The following is a 13,434-nucleotide window of genomic DNA, read 5'->3' as shown; positions in this document are numbered from 1 at the left end:
GCAATATTAAGCTGAACTACCCCTAAGAAAAAAAAGAAAAAAATAATGGCAGCTAACACTTGGTTCTGCTTCCCACTGTTAGGACAGTGGCGTACAGGATTAAGCTTTGATGCTGCCTGCTGCCATTGTTCAACAGAATATATCTTGACATTTTATGGCACCACTCTTTGACAAATAGTCTCCAAATAGAGTTGGCACGGTAACCCATTGAAAACAGTTTTTCAAACTAACAGACAGGTAAATTTTTTCAAGAATATTATTCACAGTGTAAATGGTATTGTATACTGAACAAAAATATAAACGCAACATGCAACAATTTCAAAGATTTTACTTAGTTACAGTTCCTATAAGGAAATCAGTCAATTTAAATGAATAAATTAGGCCCTAATCTATGGATTTCACATGACTGGGAATACAGATATGCATCTGTTGGTCACAGATAACTTTTTTTTTTAATGGGCCTCACACTGGGCCTCAGGATCTCGTTACGGTAGCTCTGTGCATTCAAATGGCTTTAAAATGGCCATCAATAAAATGCAATTGTGTTCGTTGTCCGTAGCTTATGCCTGCCCATACCATAACCCCACCGCCACCATGGGGCACTGTGTTCACAATGCTGACATCAGCAAACCGCTCGCCCACGTGGTACACGTGGTCTGTGGTTGTGAGGCCGATTGGACATACTGCCAATTTCTCTAAAACGACATTGCTTATGGTAGAGAAATTAACATTAAATTCTCTGGCAACATCTCTGGTGGACATTCCTGCAGTCAGCATGCCAATTGCACTCTCCCTCAAAACTTCAGATATCTGTGGCATTGTGTTGTGCCATTTTAATGACCCCAACACAAGGTGCACCTGTGTAATGATCATGCTGTTTAATCAGCTTTTTGATATGCCACACCTCAGGTGGATGGATTATCTTGGAAAAGAATAAATGCTCACTAACAGGGAAGTAAACAAATGTGTGCCAAAATATGGTGAGAAATAAGCTTTTTGTGCATATGGAAAATTTCTGGGATCTTTTATTTCAGCTTATGAAACATGGGACCAACACTTTACATGTTGCGTTTATATTTTTGTTCAGTGTAGTATCCTTTTATTCATAGTCAGTCAGGACACATATCAATCAGTGGCGGTCGGTACCATTTAAGATTAAGGAGGACGAATATTTTTTTAATGAGCATGTCCTTATTTCTATTACAGCATATTGGATGACTGTAATTTATATTCCACTCACCCAGCTCAATGTAACATCCATAGCTTTAGGCTACTACATGATACTCACATTTTCCCTATACCCATCATGAGGTTGCTACAACCTAGCCTATGAATGAAAGTTTACAACATAGGTGCACAGGTCGAGGCACCCCAATGGTAGGACAGCAGAGTCCCTGCCCATCTTCCGAAGACATCTGAAACCCTATCTCTTCAAGCAGTATCTTAAATAATCCTCCTCCTCACCTAAAAATGTAAAAATAACACTTAACCAGCACTGTCTGTGACCAGGTGAAAAAACCTTTCCAAGCAAAACCTTCACATCATAACCGTTAACTGCTACACACAGCCTGCATCGTTGTCACCATATTAGCTAACATCAGTAAATATAGCTAATAGAACTAACGTGTTAGTAAACCTGCTACAATCATGCAGTACAGTCAGCAAGCAGTTTAGCAGTTACAATGGCGGGCCCCGGTGGTAATAAATTAATTAAACCAAAACCTTATCTTGACTTGGAAGAGTTCCAGTGTTGGATAGCCATAGCCATCTAGCTAACATAGCATCACACTGTTTGAGCCGGGTGTTTGAGTAGCCTAAACTAGCTAGCTGCATTCGCTAGCTAAGTAAAAGTGAAAAAAATACTACAAAATATAGCTAGCTCTCTCTTGCTTCTCCTTCATTTTTAAATAAATACATTTGTTCAAAACTGTTCAACCATTGTCTTTCTTTCTCCTTGAGTCAACTACTCACCACATGTTATGCACTGCAGTGCTAGCTAGCTGTAACTTATGTTTTCATTACTAGATTCATGCTCTGATCCTTTGATTGGGTGGACAACATGTCAGTTCATGCTGCAAGAACTCTGATAGATTGGAGGACGTCCTCCGGAAGTTGTCATAATTACTGCGTAAGTCTATGGAAGGAGCTGAGAACCACAAGCCTCCTAGGTTTTGTATTGAAGTCAATATACCCAGAGGAGGACGGAAACTAGCTGTCTTCCGTCTACACCATGGTGCTACCCTACAGAGTGCTGTTGAGGCTACTGTAGACCTTCATTGCAAAACTGTGTGTTTTAATCAATTATTTGGTTGACATGTGAATCTATTTAATATAGTTTTATCTAAAAAATTATACTCACTATATTCATATATATTTTTTTATATTCATATATATATTTTTATGAAATTCATTGAGAAGGATGGTCCTCCCCTTCCTTATCTGAGGAGCCTCCACTGGTATCAATGTGATGTGTTCTGGGGCCTTTTTAGTCAAAATGTTTCTGAAAAGACTAGGGGAAACATGATTATTTTTGACTTTCTGTCTGTACTCAATCCTCTCTACTCTATGTTTTATCATTCTTCTTCTGCTCTCTATGAATTGCGTGATCAGACAGACAGAACACAGACAAATCACTAGTTTGATATTACACGCAACCACAAGGTCTCCAGTGTTAAATTATTCTTTGCTGTTTTCTAGCTTGTTTATTTTGTTGTGTTGTGTATTATTTCATGCTTCATTGAACAAGGACTCTCTTTCCCTTACATAGTTCTGTTTCTAAACACCACACACACACAAACACCCACTAAGACACACAGAACCTCCCCCCCACACACAAAAACACACACCACCTGACTCCCCTACACACACAGCCACACAAACACACACACACACACACACACACCACCACACTTCCCTACACACACACACACACAAACTTCTCTCCAGTACACACACACATACACACCCAGACACCAACACACACACCTACACACACCGGTGGTCTCCCCTACAGCAGTCTGTCTGGAGGTCATGGTAGTGTATCACAGTGTGAGACCAGCTGGGGGGTGATTGGCCTAGGCCTCCTCCTCGGCCCAACACTGCAAAGAGACAGCAACACATGTTCACTTGGCAGACTCTCTCATCTACACTGACTCACATGGCCTAGTGATGATCTCTGAGCTTGCTCCACAATATGGAGACATTAGCCACAACAAGCTACACAGAAACAGTGGCTAAAGCAGCACAGGAGTGCAATGATGAAGCATATAATTATGATATGTTTTGTGTGTCAGGCTTTCTGTTAGCCAGCAATTGGCGTTTTTTTTTTTTTTTTTTTAAGCAATAAATAAAACTGTTGCTGGCCAAAATTACCAGGAGAATAAAAAATCCCATTGCAAAATAATGCTTTTTATTCATTGATGGAAATACCAGTCGATGTAAACACATCATGCTTATCGGTCTAAAGGTTCATTTGATCTTTTTGTGGAATTAAATTGGCCTGTGTGTATTTCCGTTAGTCATTATGTATCTTATTTATCCTACACATCACATGCATACAGAGCATATTTTGAGTGAGATTTCTCCTGCAGCTCCTCAGCTGGTTACTGCTGGAGTAAAACATGCTTTTATCAGTCCATTCATTGAGCAACAATTCTAAATTCAGTCATGTGTTTAAAACAGTTTTGGTGCACGATTAAAAAGAGCTACTATTTTTATTTCTCAACTGGTAATTGAAGAGCGCCCCCCATTCACCATTCAAGTGCAGGCAACAGGCTATCAGCCGCCACTTTACAATGTGAGCTGAAGGCAGTATGCATTTTGAAAATTGTTTTATTTCATATTATGAGGCATGTCTTTTATAAAGACTTCATAGGCGGCGCGTGAGTTTCAAGTTTGGGGAAGCTTACAATTTATCTTACAATTTCTACCGCTCTGCATGTCAGTTATGATTTTCATATCTGCATTTTCGTGGAACAGTTTCATTTCAATAATAACGTTTTCCTTTCTCAAAATCATTGTAATGTTGTTAATCATAAAAATCATAATTAAAATGATAATATCTAAAAGTTTAAAGTCCACTAATGCGAGATCACCAGCCTCTGCCATATGGACACATTGATACACCGCGATCCATTAGCAGCGAAAGAGATGAGCGCATGGAACTCATAGCCTATAGACCATTGCTCTTTCACACTGTGGAAATTGGGGTTATTGAGGTGGAAATTGTTGGAAAGATTTCTGAAATAGCTTACTGTGAGGAGCTATACTTTAAATATATTATCATTCGCAATGGATGTAAAAAAACAACAACACTTTCCTTCATTTCCTCGCAGCAGGCCAGGTACTTCTATGCGTGCTTAGGCGCGCACGCTCCCTCAATATCAGACACATGCTCATTGCTCACATGGAGCACTCAAAACAAAAAAAAAGAAAAAATAGAAAAATCTCATAAATGATGGTTCTGAAATAAACCAAAACTAGCAGGTACTCAGAATGAAAACGGTAAATGACTGTAATTAATACATGCGTTAACAGAAATGTATGTAACCAAATTACAGGGATTAACGGTACATTTACTACTGGTGATAATATATAATAGGGAATTGATAAAAAAAAGGTAAAACAATTCACACAATGAAACAATGAATGCGCAAGTATTGGCGGGAGAAAGCTGAGCCATTCTGGAGAGAGACTTGTCTATATATTCGCCACACACCCCTCACCTTCTTCTTGTCTCAACATTTTAAATGATACTCCAGACACATTATCTTCACACATATTTTTAACTGACAGCCGCAATTCAATCATCAGCTAGGCCTACTGCCAAGCGCACTGCCCAAATTGCAGGCTTCCCAACAGCTTGTGATTTGAAACAATCCACAGCTATTTTTTCAAATAAAATAATCCTCGATTCCTCTGTGGCTAAGTCTGGTGAAGTATTTTGAATTATTTTATTTATTGCTGTATAGACAGGAGTAATTATATGATTTTGGCAAACTAATTTCTCTCCTGTTCCATTGGTTTTCATTTCAACTTTCTTTCGATGCCAGAAGCCAAAGGCACAATCCTAGTCATATTAGCAACCCATCCTCAAAGTTGCATCTTTAGATTCCAACAACGATTTTCATCTCTGTCACATATGGAACCGCTATCAGGTGCGCTGTTTAGAATGGTGTTTTCCCAGGTGCGCTGTTTAGAATGGTGTTTTCTCGCGAACTGCTTTTTGGCAAATATTAGAAAATGGCAATTTATTGGCTGCTTCTTTACATGAGTTCCTTGTTCTATTAAGATGCATTACCATAATCTAGATTTGATTTCTGTCATTCTGAGCACTGTGGGAGGAAGCCCTAATGGGTTATGCACCCAATGAATATGGGTCCGGCAGATTTCTCAAATGGCCGGTAAATTAAAATTTTCCGGGTCACGTTGTCCGGCGCCACATTTTCCTAATGGAAACCCTGGTGTGTGTGTGTGTGTTTGTGTGTGTGTGCAGGTGTAAACCAGGCTCCTTCAACCTGCAGGAGAACAATCCAGCTGGCTGTATGCCCTGTTTCTGCTTCAGACACTCATTGGCCTGCAGATCGTCCAATCACCATGCAGCTGTCAACATCACATCTGACTTCCTTGAAGGTATTCAGCCAATCATGATTATCTTGAAAGTACGGCATTCAGCTAATAACTAGCTAATGACTTTCATAAGTTATCAGCTAATTATGAACTCCTTATATTGTGGTCATCATCCTGAATCATTCTGCCATGTTCCTCCTCCTCCTCCTCCCCCCTCCCTCCCTCCCTGCAGACACAGATGGCTGGTCAGGCCAGTTCTCCGGGGTACAGGAGTATCCTCTGCTGTGGAAGGAAGGGGAGGTCTACTTGCTACCACTCAGTGAGGACGACCTCGGCTTCTACAGAGCTCCAGGTGAGAAAGACAGCGCTGACACACACTCACACATACACAGAGAGAGCTGACGTCACCTTTAAGGTGAGATATGAGTAGGAGTTTTCACAGACATAAAACCTGGCCAGGAACAATGTATAGGAGAAGATCTGGACCCTAGAGTTTATAGGAGAAGATCTGGTCCCTATAGTTTATAGGAGAAGATCTGGGACATAGAGTTATAGGAGAAGATCTGGGCCCTAGTTTATAGGATAATATCTTGGCCCTAGAGTTATAGGAGTGTCAAAGTGCGACGTGAATGCGGTAGGCGAAGTCAAACGCAGGACACCGAGCTACTGGAAACGTACTTTACTAACAAAGTAACCAGAGTACAAAACAACCTCCAAACAGGGAGGAGAATACCCGCGCAATAGCAACTGCCGAAAATGACGAGAACAATCACACACAACACACAATGAACGACAGAGGGTTATATAGGGAATACAATACAACATAATAGGAAACAGGTGTACACAATCAAGACAAAACAAGTCAAACACAGAAACACAGCAGCGGTAGCAGCTAGTACTCTGGGGATGAAGAACGCCGAAGCCTGCCCGAGCAAGGAGGAGGAGCAGCCTCGGCTGATTCCGTGACAGTAACCCCCCCCTTGACGCGCGGCGCCAGCCGTGCGCCGACCCCGGCCTCGGAGCCTCACTGCGGTGGCGATCGGCGCTCGCCTTTTGCCGCCTGATAGCCCACTGCAGATGGACATGCGCAGCGTTCCAAGTTTCTTCCGAGCGCCGAAACCACTCGTCCACCGCAGGGTCTTCGGTCTGGCTCTGATGCCAAGGTGCCAGGACCGGCTGATAACCTAGCACACACTGGAAAGGCGTAAGGTTAGTGGACGAATGGCGGAGTGAGTTTTGGGCTATCTCTGCCCAGGGAATATATCCCGACCACTCCTCTTGCCGGTCCTGGCAATACGACCTCAGAAACCTACCCACATCCTGGTTCACTCTCTCCACCTGCCCATTACTCTCGGGGTGAAAACCTGAGGTAAGGCTAATCGAGACGTTCCCAGACGTTCCATAAACGCCCTCCAGACTCTAGAGGTGAACTGGGGACCCCGATCAGACAATATATCCTCAGGCACCCCATAGTGCCGGAAGACGTGTGTAAACAGGGCCTCAGCAGTTTGTAGGGCAGTAGGGAGACCTGGCAGGGGAATGAGACGGCAGGCTTTAGAAAACCGATCCACAACGACCAAGATCGTAGTGTTCCCCTGGGAGGGGGGAAGGTCCGTGACAAAATCCACCGATAGGTGAGACCACGGCCATTGTGGAACGGGTAGGGGTTGTAACTTCCCCCTGGGCAGGTGTCTAGGCACCGTACACTGGGCGCACACCGAGCAGGAGGAAACATAAACCCTCACGTCTTTCGCTAAAGTAGGCCACCAGTACTTCCCACTAAGGCAGTGCACTGTCCGACCAATACCCGGATGACCAGAGGAGGGTGACGTGTGAGCCCAGTATATCAAACGATCGCGAACCTCGAGCAGCACGTACTTCCGACCCTCTGGACACTGTGGAGGAGTAGGATCGGAACGTAACACCCGCTCGATTTCCGCATCAACCTCCCACACCACCGGTGCCACCAGACAAGACTCCGGGAGTATGGGAGTGGGCTCAATGGACCTCTCCTCTGTGTCATATAGTAGGGACAGGGCGTCTGCCTTAGCGTTCTGGGACCCTGGTCTATAGGTGAGCTTAAATACAAAGCGGGAGAAAAACATAGCCCACCTTGCCTGGCGAGGGTTCAGCCTCCTCGCTGCCCGAATGTACTCCAGGTTATGTCTGGAGTACATGCCTCAGCCGACCACTGCAGGCGCACCGGACCCCCCTTTAGCAGAGATGTAATGGGAGCTGCTATCTGTCCAAAGCCCCGGATAAACCTCCGGTAGTAATTGGCAAAACCCAAGAAGCGCTGCACCTCCTTTACCGTGGTGGGAGTCGGCCAATTACGCACGGCAGAAACGCGGTCAATCTCCATCTCTACCCCTGACGCGGACAACCGATGTCCCAGGAAGGAGATGGACTCCTGGAAGAACAGACATTTCTCCGCCTTCGCATACAGGTCATGCTCCAACAGTCTACCAAGCACTCGACGCACCAGGGACACATGCTCGGCTCGTGTAGCGGAGTATATTATAATGTCATCAATATATACCACTACACCCTGTCCATGCAAGTCCCGGAAAATCTCGTCCACAAATGATTGGAAGACTGAAGGAGCATTCATTAAACCGTATTGCATGACGACGTACTCATAGTGACCAGAGGTGGTACTGAATGCTGTCTTCCACTCATCTCCCTCCCTAATGCGCACCAGGTTGTACGCGCTCCTGAAATCCAATTTTGTGAAGAATTGCGCCCCGTGTAATGACTCCATCATACTAGCAATCAGAGGGAGAGGATAGCTGTATTTGATTGTGATCTGATTGATACCACAGTAATCAATACACGGGCGTAAACCCCCATCCTTCTTCTTCACAAAAAAGAAACTCGAGGACGCAGGGGAAGTGGACGGCCGTATGTAACCCTGTCTCAGAGATTCGGTGACGTAGGTCTCCATAGCTGCCGTCTCCTCCTGAGACAGAGGATACACGTGACTACGTGGAAGCGCAGCGCCTACTTGGAGGTCTATCGCACAATCCCCCTGTCGATGAGGTGGTAATTGAGTCGCCTTCTTTCTACTGAAGGCGAGTGCCAAATCGGCATACTCAGGTGGAATGTGCAAGGTGGGAACTTGGTTCGGGCTTTCCACCGTCGTTGATCTACGGAAACGCCTACACACCGCCCAGTACACTGATCAGACCATCCCTTGAGAGCTCTCTGTTGCCATGAAATGTTGGGGTCATGAGTGGTTGGGGTCATGAGGGACCAGGGATGCCCCAACACCACGGGAAACGCAGGAGAACAAACGTAATATCTCCTCATGGCCCTCCTGCCTTTTCATCCGGATAGGCGCCGTGACCTCCCTAATCAATCCTGACCCCAAAGGGTGGCTATCTAGGGCATGGATAGGGAAGGGCACATCAACAGGTACGATAGGAATCCCTAACTTATAGGTGAACTGGCGATTGATAAAATTCCCAGCTGCGCCTGAATCTACTAGCGCCTTATGCTGGGAGTGAGGAGAAACCTCGGGAAACACCACTTTAATACACATATGAGCAACAGAGAGCTCTGGGTGAGTTGGGTGCCTACTCACCTGGAATGACTCATCAGTGCGTCGCCCACTGCCTCGATTCCTAGGAGACCCTCCTCAGCACCGACCAGCAGTGTGTCCTCTGCGGCCACAGTTGGTGCAGGGGACGGCCTCCCTCCTGGTCTCCCTCCTGGTCTCCCTAGCACCAGCACCCCCGAGCTCCATAGGGGTCGGCTCGGAAGTGCTGGGGGATGGAATGGACGGCCCCGAATCCGGACGTCCGCGGGTAGCCAACAGGGTATCCAGGCGAATAGACATGTCCACCAGTTGATCAAAGCTGAGGTTGGTGTCCCTGCAGGCCAATTCCCGACGCACGTCCTCCCTCAGGCTACATCTATAGTGGTCGATGAGGGCCCTCTCATTCCATCCCGCGTTGGCAGCCAGCGTCCGGAAGTCCAGCGCGAACTCCTGCGCGCTCCTCCTCCCCTGTCTAAGGTGGAATAGACGCTCACCCGCCGCTTTACCCTCTGGTGGATGATCGAATACTGCCCGGAAGCGGCGGGTGAACTCTGCATAGTTGACCGTAGCGGCGTCTACCCCACCCCACTCGGCGTTGGCCCACTCCAGCGCCTTGCCGGACAGACAGGAGATGAGGGCGGACACGCTCTCGTATCCTGAGGGCGCCGGGTGAATGGTTGCTAGGTAGAGTTCAACCTGGAGTAGGAAACCCTGGCACTCGGCCGCTGTGCCATCATAAGCCCTCGGGAGCGAGAGCCGAATCCCACTGGACCCCGGAGGTGAAGCGATGGGCACCGCCGATGGTGGTGGTATCGTTGGAGGGGGTATAGGTAGACCCCCTCTTTCCCATCGCTTAATGGTGTTCACCACCCGTTCCATGGCGGTGCCGAGAGCCTGGATCATGGCCGCTTGGTGTTCGACGCGTGCCTCCATAGATCCAGCTGGCACCGCCGCTCCTGCTGACTCCATGAGTGGTGTGTGATTCTGTCAAAGTGTGACGTGAATGCGGTAGGCGAAGTCAAACGCAGGACACCGAGCTACTGGAAACGTACTTTACTAACAAAGTAACCAGAGTACAAAACAACCTCCAAACAGGGAGGAGAATACCCGCACAATAGCAACTGCCGAAAATGACGAGAACAATCACACACAACACACAATGAACGACAGAGGGTTATATAGGGAATACAATACAACATAATAGGAAACAGGTGTACACAATCAAGACAAAACAAGTCAAACACAGAAACATAGATCGGTAGCAGCTAATACTCCGGGGACGACGAACCTGCCCGAGCAAGGAGGAGGAGCAGCCTCGGCTGATTCCGTGACAAGGAGAAGATCTGGGCCCTAGTTTATATGATAATGTCTGGGCCCTAGAGTTATAGGAGAAGATCTGGGCCGTAGAGTTTATAGGAGAAGATCTGGGCCCTAGAGATTATAGGAGAAGATCTGGGCCCTAGTTTATAGAAGAAATTCTGGGCCCTAGAGTGATAGGAGAAGTGTATGCATTTCCGGGATGAGGAAAGATTACACAAAGATGGTCTGTGCTTGGAGAGAGCTCAGACACCTCCTGGTCTTTTAACATGTAAATATGTAAATCATATTACCGTCTGCCACCTATAATACCCTTGGCTTGTTGCTCGAGATAATTCCTTTGTTAGATTAAACAATGCCTCATAACATTAGCCATAAGGTCATAAAGCACTTACTGCAACACCATTTTGTCACAGCAGACTCTTAACACGACCATTAGGAGATAAGAGTTATAGCTGGCTCTGCTACAGGACTGGCTCTGCTGCTCTCCCTGTGCTCTGTCCCAAATGGCATCCTATTCCCTACACTACCCTATAGACCCTGTTCAAAAGTAGTGCACTAAATAGGGAATAGGGTGCCATTTGGGACTAAAGCCTATATATCAGTAGGAGAGACTAGGCCTGATGGAATTGGATGTCTTGGCCATAGCTGGAAGAAGAAGAAAGGGGAAATCAGCCTGGCTCAGCTCAGGCTGGCTACTCAGTGCACCAAGGACCAAGCCCAGCGAAGCAGCAGCCAACAGGGAGAGGGATAGAGAGAACCAGAAACAGCAGAAATCCCATTAACTACCAAAACATCCTGATGGTTTCATGTTCAAACTCTTTGATCACACTAAACAAGTTCATTCAGACAGGCGTCTTTTCATGTGTGAAAAGCCTTAAATCACTGAAGACGCCTCTGAGGAAAGACGCTTTGGTCCGCTTGGTCCAGGGATCTTTTTTGAGTTTCTTATATGTCGTTAAGTCGACTTCGATATGTTTAGCTTGTTTGTTAACTTATTGCTTGGTTTAGTTCGCTGTTTTCTTGAAGCTCGTCCATCACTCCAGTTTCTCTGCAGGCCACCACACAGTGATTAGTGGCCAAACTCGCCGGGAGCTGCTTTGTGGCCATCCCCTTATCTCGCCGGAGCAGCGCTTGTTGGTGTTGTTTCGTCGAGTAGTAAAATACGGAGATCTATTGCCTCACCGCTTTTAATGATCTCATTTTCTCCATGCCTTTTCTTTCCTTATGTGTACAGTTACTTTAACGATTAGAGCAGAGAGGCAGGCAGGCTCTCTCTCTCTCTCTCTCTCTCTCTCTCTTGCTTTCTCTCTTTTTCAACACTTAAGTTGTATTTCTTTGTGCTGTAATCCTCCTGCAGCCTTTCTCACTAAAGCGTCAGATAATTCTACCTAACAACACGCAGAGGGAAAGCAATTTCTCTGAATCTTATTAATCTATTTGTCACCTATTTCAGTGTGTCTCGGGCTATGTCTGTCATTTAAACGTCTAGAATCAGATCAGTTGGCTTCTCAGTGTAATGAAAACAGAGAGAAGTGTTGGGGATCAACGTGTTTCTACCCGGCTTCCAGAAATACCAGGCGAAACTACAGTGCCAAAGAACCCAATCCCGACACACAATGGAGGAGCCCAGATCACTCAGAGCATTATCCAGGCAAGTTCAGCTGGAGTCTTTCAAAGAGAGAGAGAGAAGTCTGAGAGGGAGTTAGAGAGCAAGAGAGAAAACGTGAGAGAGGTAGACAGAAAGAGACAGTGAAAGAGACTATGAGAGAGAAAGTGTGTGAGAGAGAGAGAGAGAGAGCGAGAGAGAGAGAGAGCGAGAGAGAGAGAGAGAGAGAGAGAGAGAGAGAGAGAGAGAGAGAGCGAGAGAGAGAGAGAGAGAGAGAGAGAGAGAGAGAGAGAGAGAGAGAGAGAGAGAGAGAGATTGAGAGAGAGAGCGAGAGAGAGAGCGATAGAGAGAAAGAGACAGCGAGAGCGAAAGCGAGAGAGAAAAATAAAGAGTGTTTGTGAATACATGGTCCTCTCTCCAATTCATTTACCACCACAACTTGTCCTCATCCTCTTGGCAGAAAATATTTCTGCTAGCTGACACGTAGTAGAAAGGTCACGTTCCAATGACGACACAGCACTTGTCAACAGATTGAACACTTGAGTGAAGCCTGCTGCCAGAGACTATCATGGATTCCAAGGCAACACCACTTTCTTCAACAGCCTTTCTAATCCAGCCTCACTGACATGGCTTCCACTTTTAACTGCTGGACATTCACTGAAGCAATTCAAGTTACATGCTACTCTCCAATCCTCCAAGCTCAAGGGTCCAACAGGCAGCTAACACCCCTGATCCAGAATCAGCCACCTGTGCCTTAGTGCCTGACATGGTCATGGACCATCTCCATATGTACACCATGCTGCTAATCCAGAAAACCAAGAGGGACATGTCCCCAAGAGAGGAATATTTCAGAATGCCAAGAGAGGGACATGCAGTTCCATCCTTTCTATGGCTGGCCTCAATGGGGCCAGGGAGCATGTGGCTGGTTCAGGAGAGCAGACTATAACATTCACCTCAGGAGCCAAAGGATCAGATCCCGTATGTGTTCAATTTCCATCTCCATCCTTCCTCCGAGTGGGCACCAGTCAAAGGATTATGTGGCTGGTTCTACACTGTATGACATAACCAAAGGATCACTTGTGGGTCTCATCTCCATCCTTCGTTCCTATAGGGCTCACCGAGAAGGGCCACCAGTCTAGGAAGAATGAAATGTGATTGGATGGTAAGTAAGCTTTCAGCTCATGAGCCTGAGATTCCCTGGGCGCATCAAACCAGGTGGTGAGATCAGATCCAGCCCAGCTCCCTGCCATCGGGGAGATGGAGGGGAGGGATGGAGGGGAGAGATGGTGGTTAAGAGCTTCACTCGACATGAACGCCACCACAGGTCTGCCAGCACCTCACCTTGGCAGCATCTCACCTAAATAGGCTGGACACGGAGAGAGGAAGATAAAGGGGGAGACGT

At 46.3% G+C, this 13,434-nt stretch overlaps 1 protein-coding gene across 1 annotated transcript in view; it reads left to right on the top strand.

Annotated features, from left to right (window-relative positions):
• LOC311127505 (laminin subunit gamma-3-like) overlaps positions 1-13,187 on the top strand; it is a gene marked incomplete at both ends in the record, with an annotated part of 68,886 nt that extends 55,699 nt beyond the window's left edge. Inside the window, 3 exons of the mRNA XM_084159328.1 lie at positions 5,495-5,631; positions 5,801-5,920; positions 13,144-13,187. Coding sequence (XP_084015454.1) covers positions 5,495-5,631; positions 5,801-5,920; positions 13,144-13,187 — 301 coding nt within the window. The remainder of the gene's footprint in view (positions 1-5,494; positions 5,632-5,800; positions 5,921-13,143) is intronic.
• Positions 13,188-13,434: the final 247 nt, after the last annotated feature.

Source organism: Coregonus lavaretus (assembly GCF_964263955.1).
Source record: "Coregonus lavaretus genome assembly, chromosome: 4".
Taxonomy (NCBI): domain Eukaryota; kingdom Metazoa; phylum Chordata; class Actinopteri; order Salmoniformes; family Salmonidae; genus Coregonus; species Coregonus lavaretus.
Note: the sequence above shows the minus strand (reverse complement) of the source record. Positions and strands in the feature narration are given on the sequence as shown.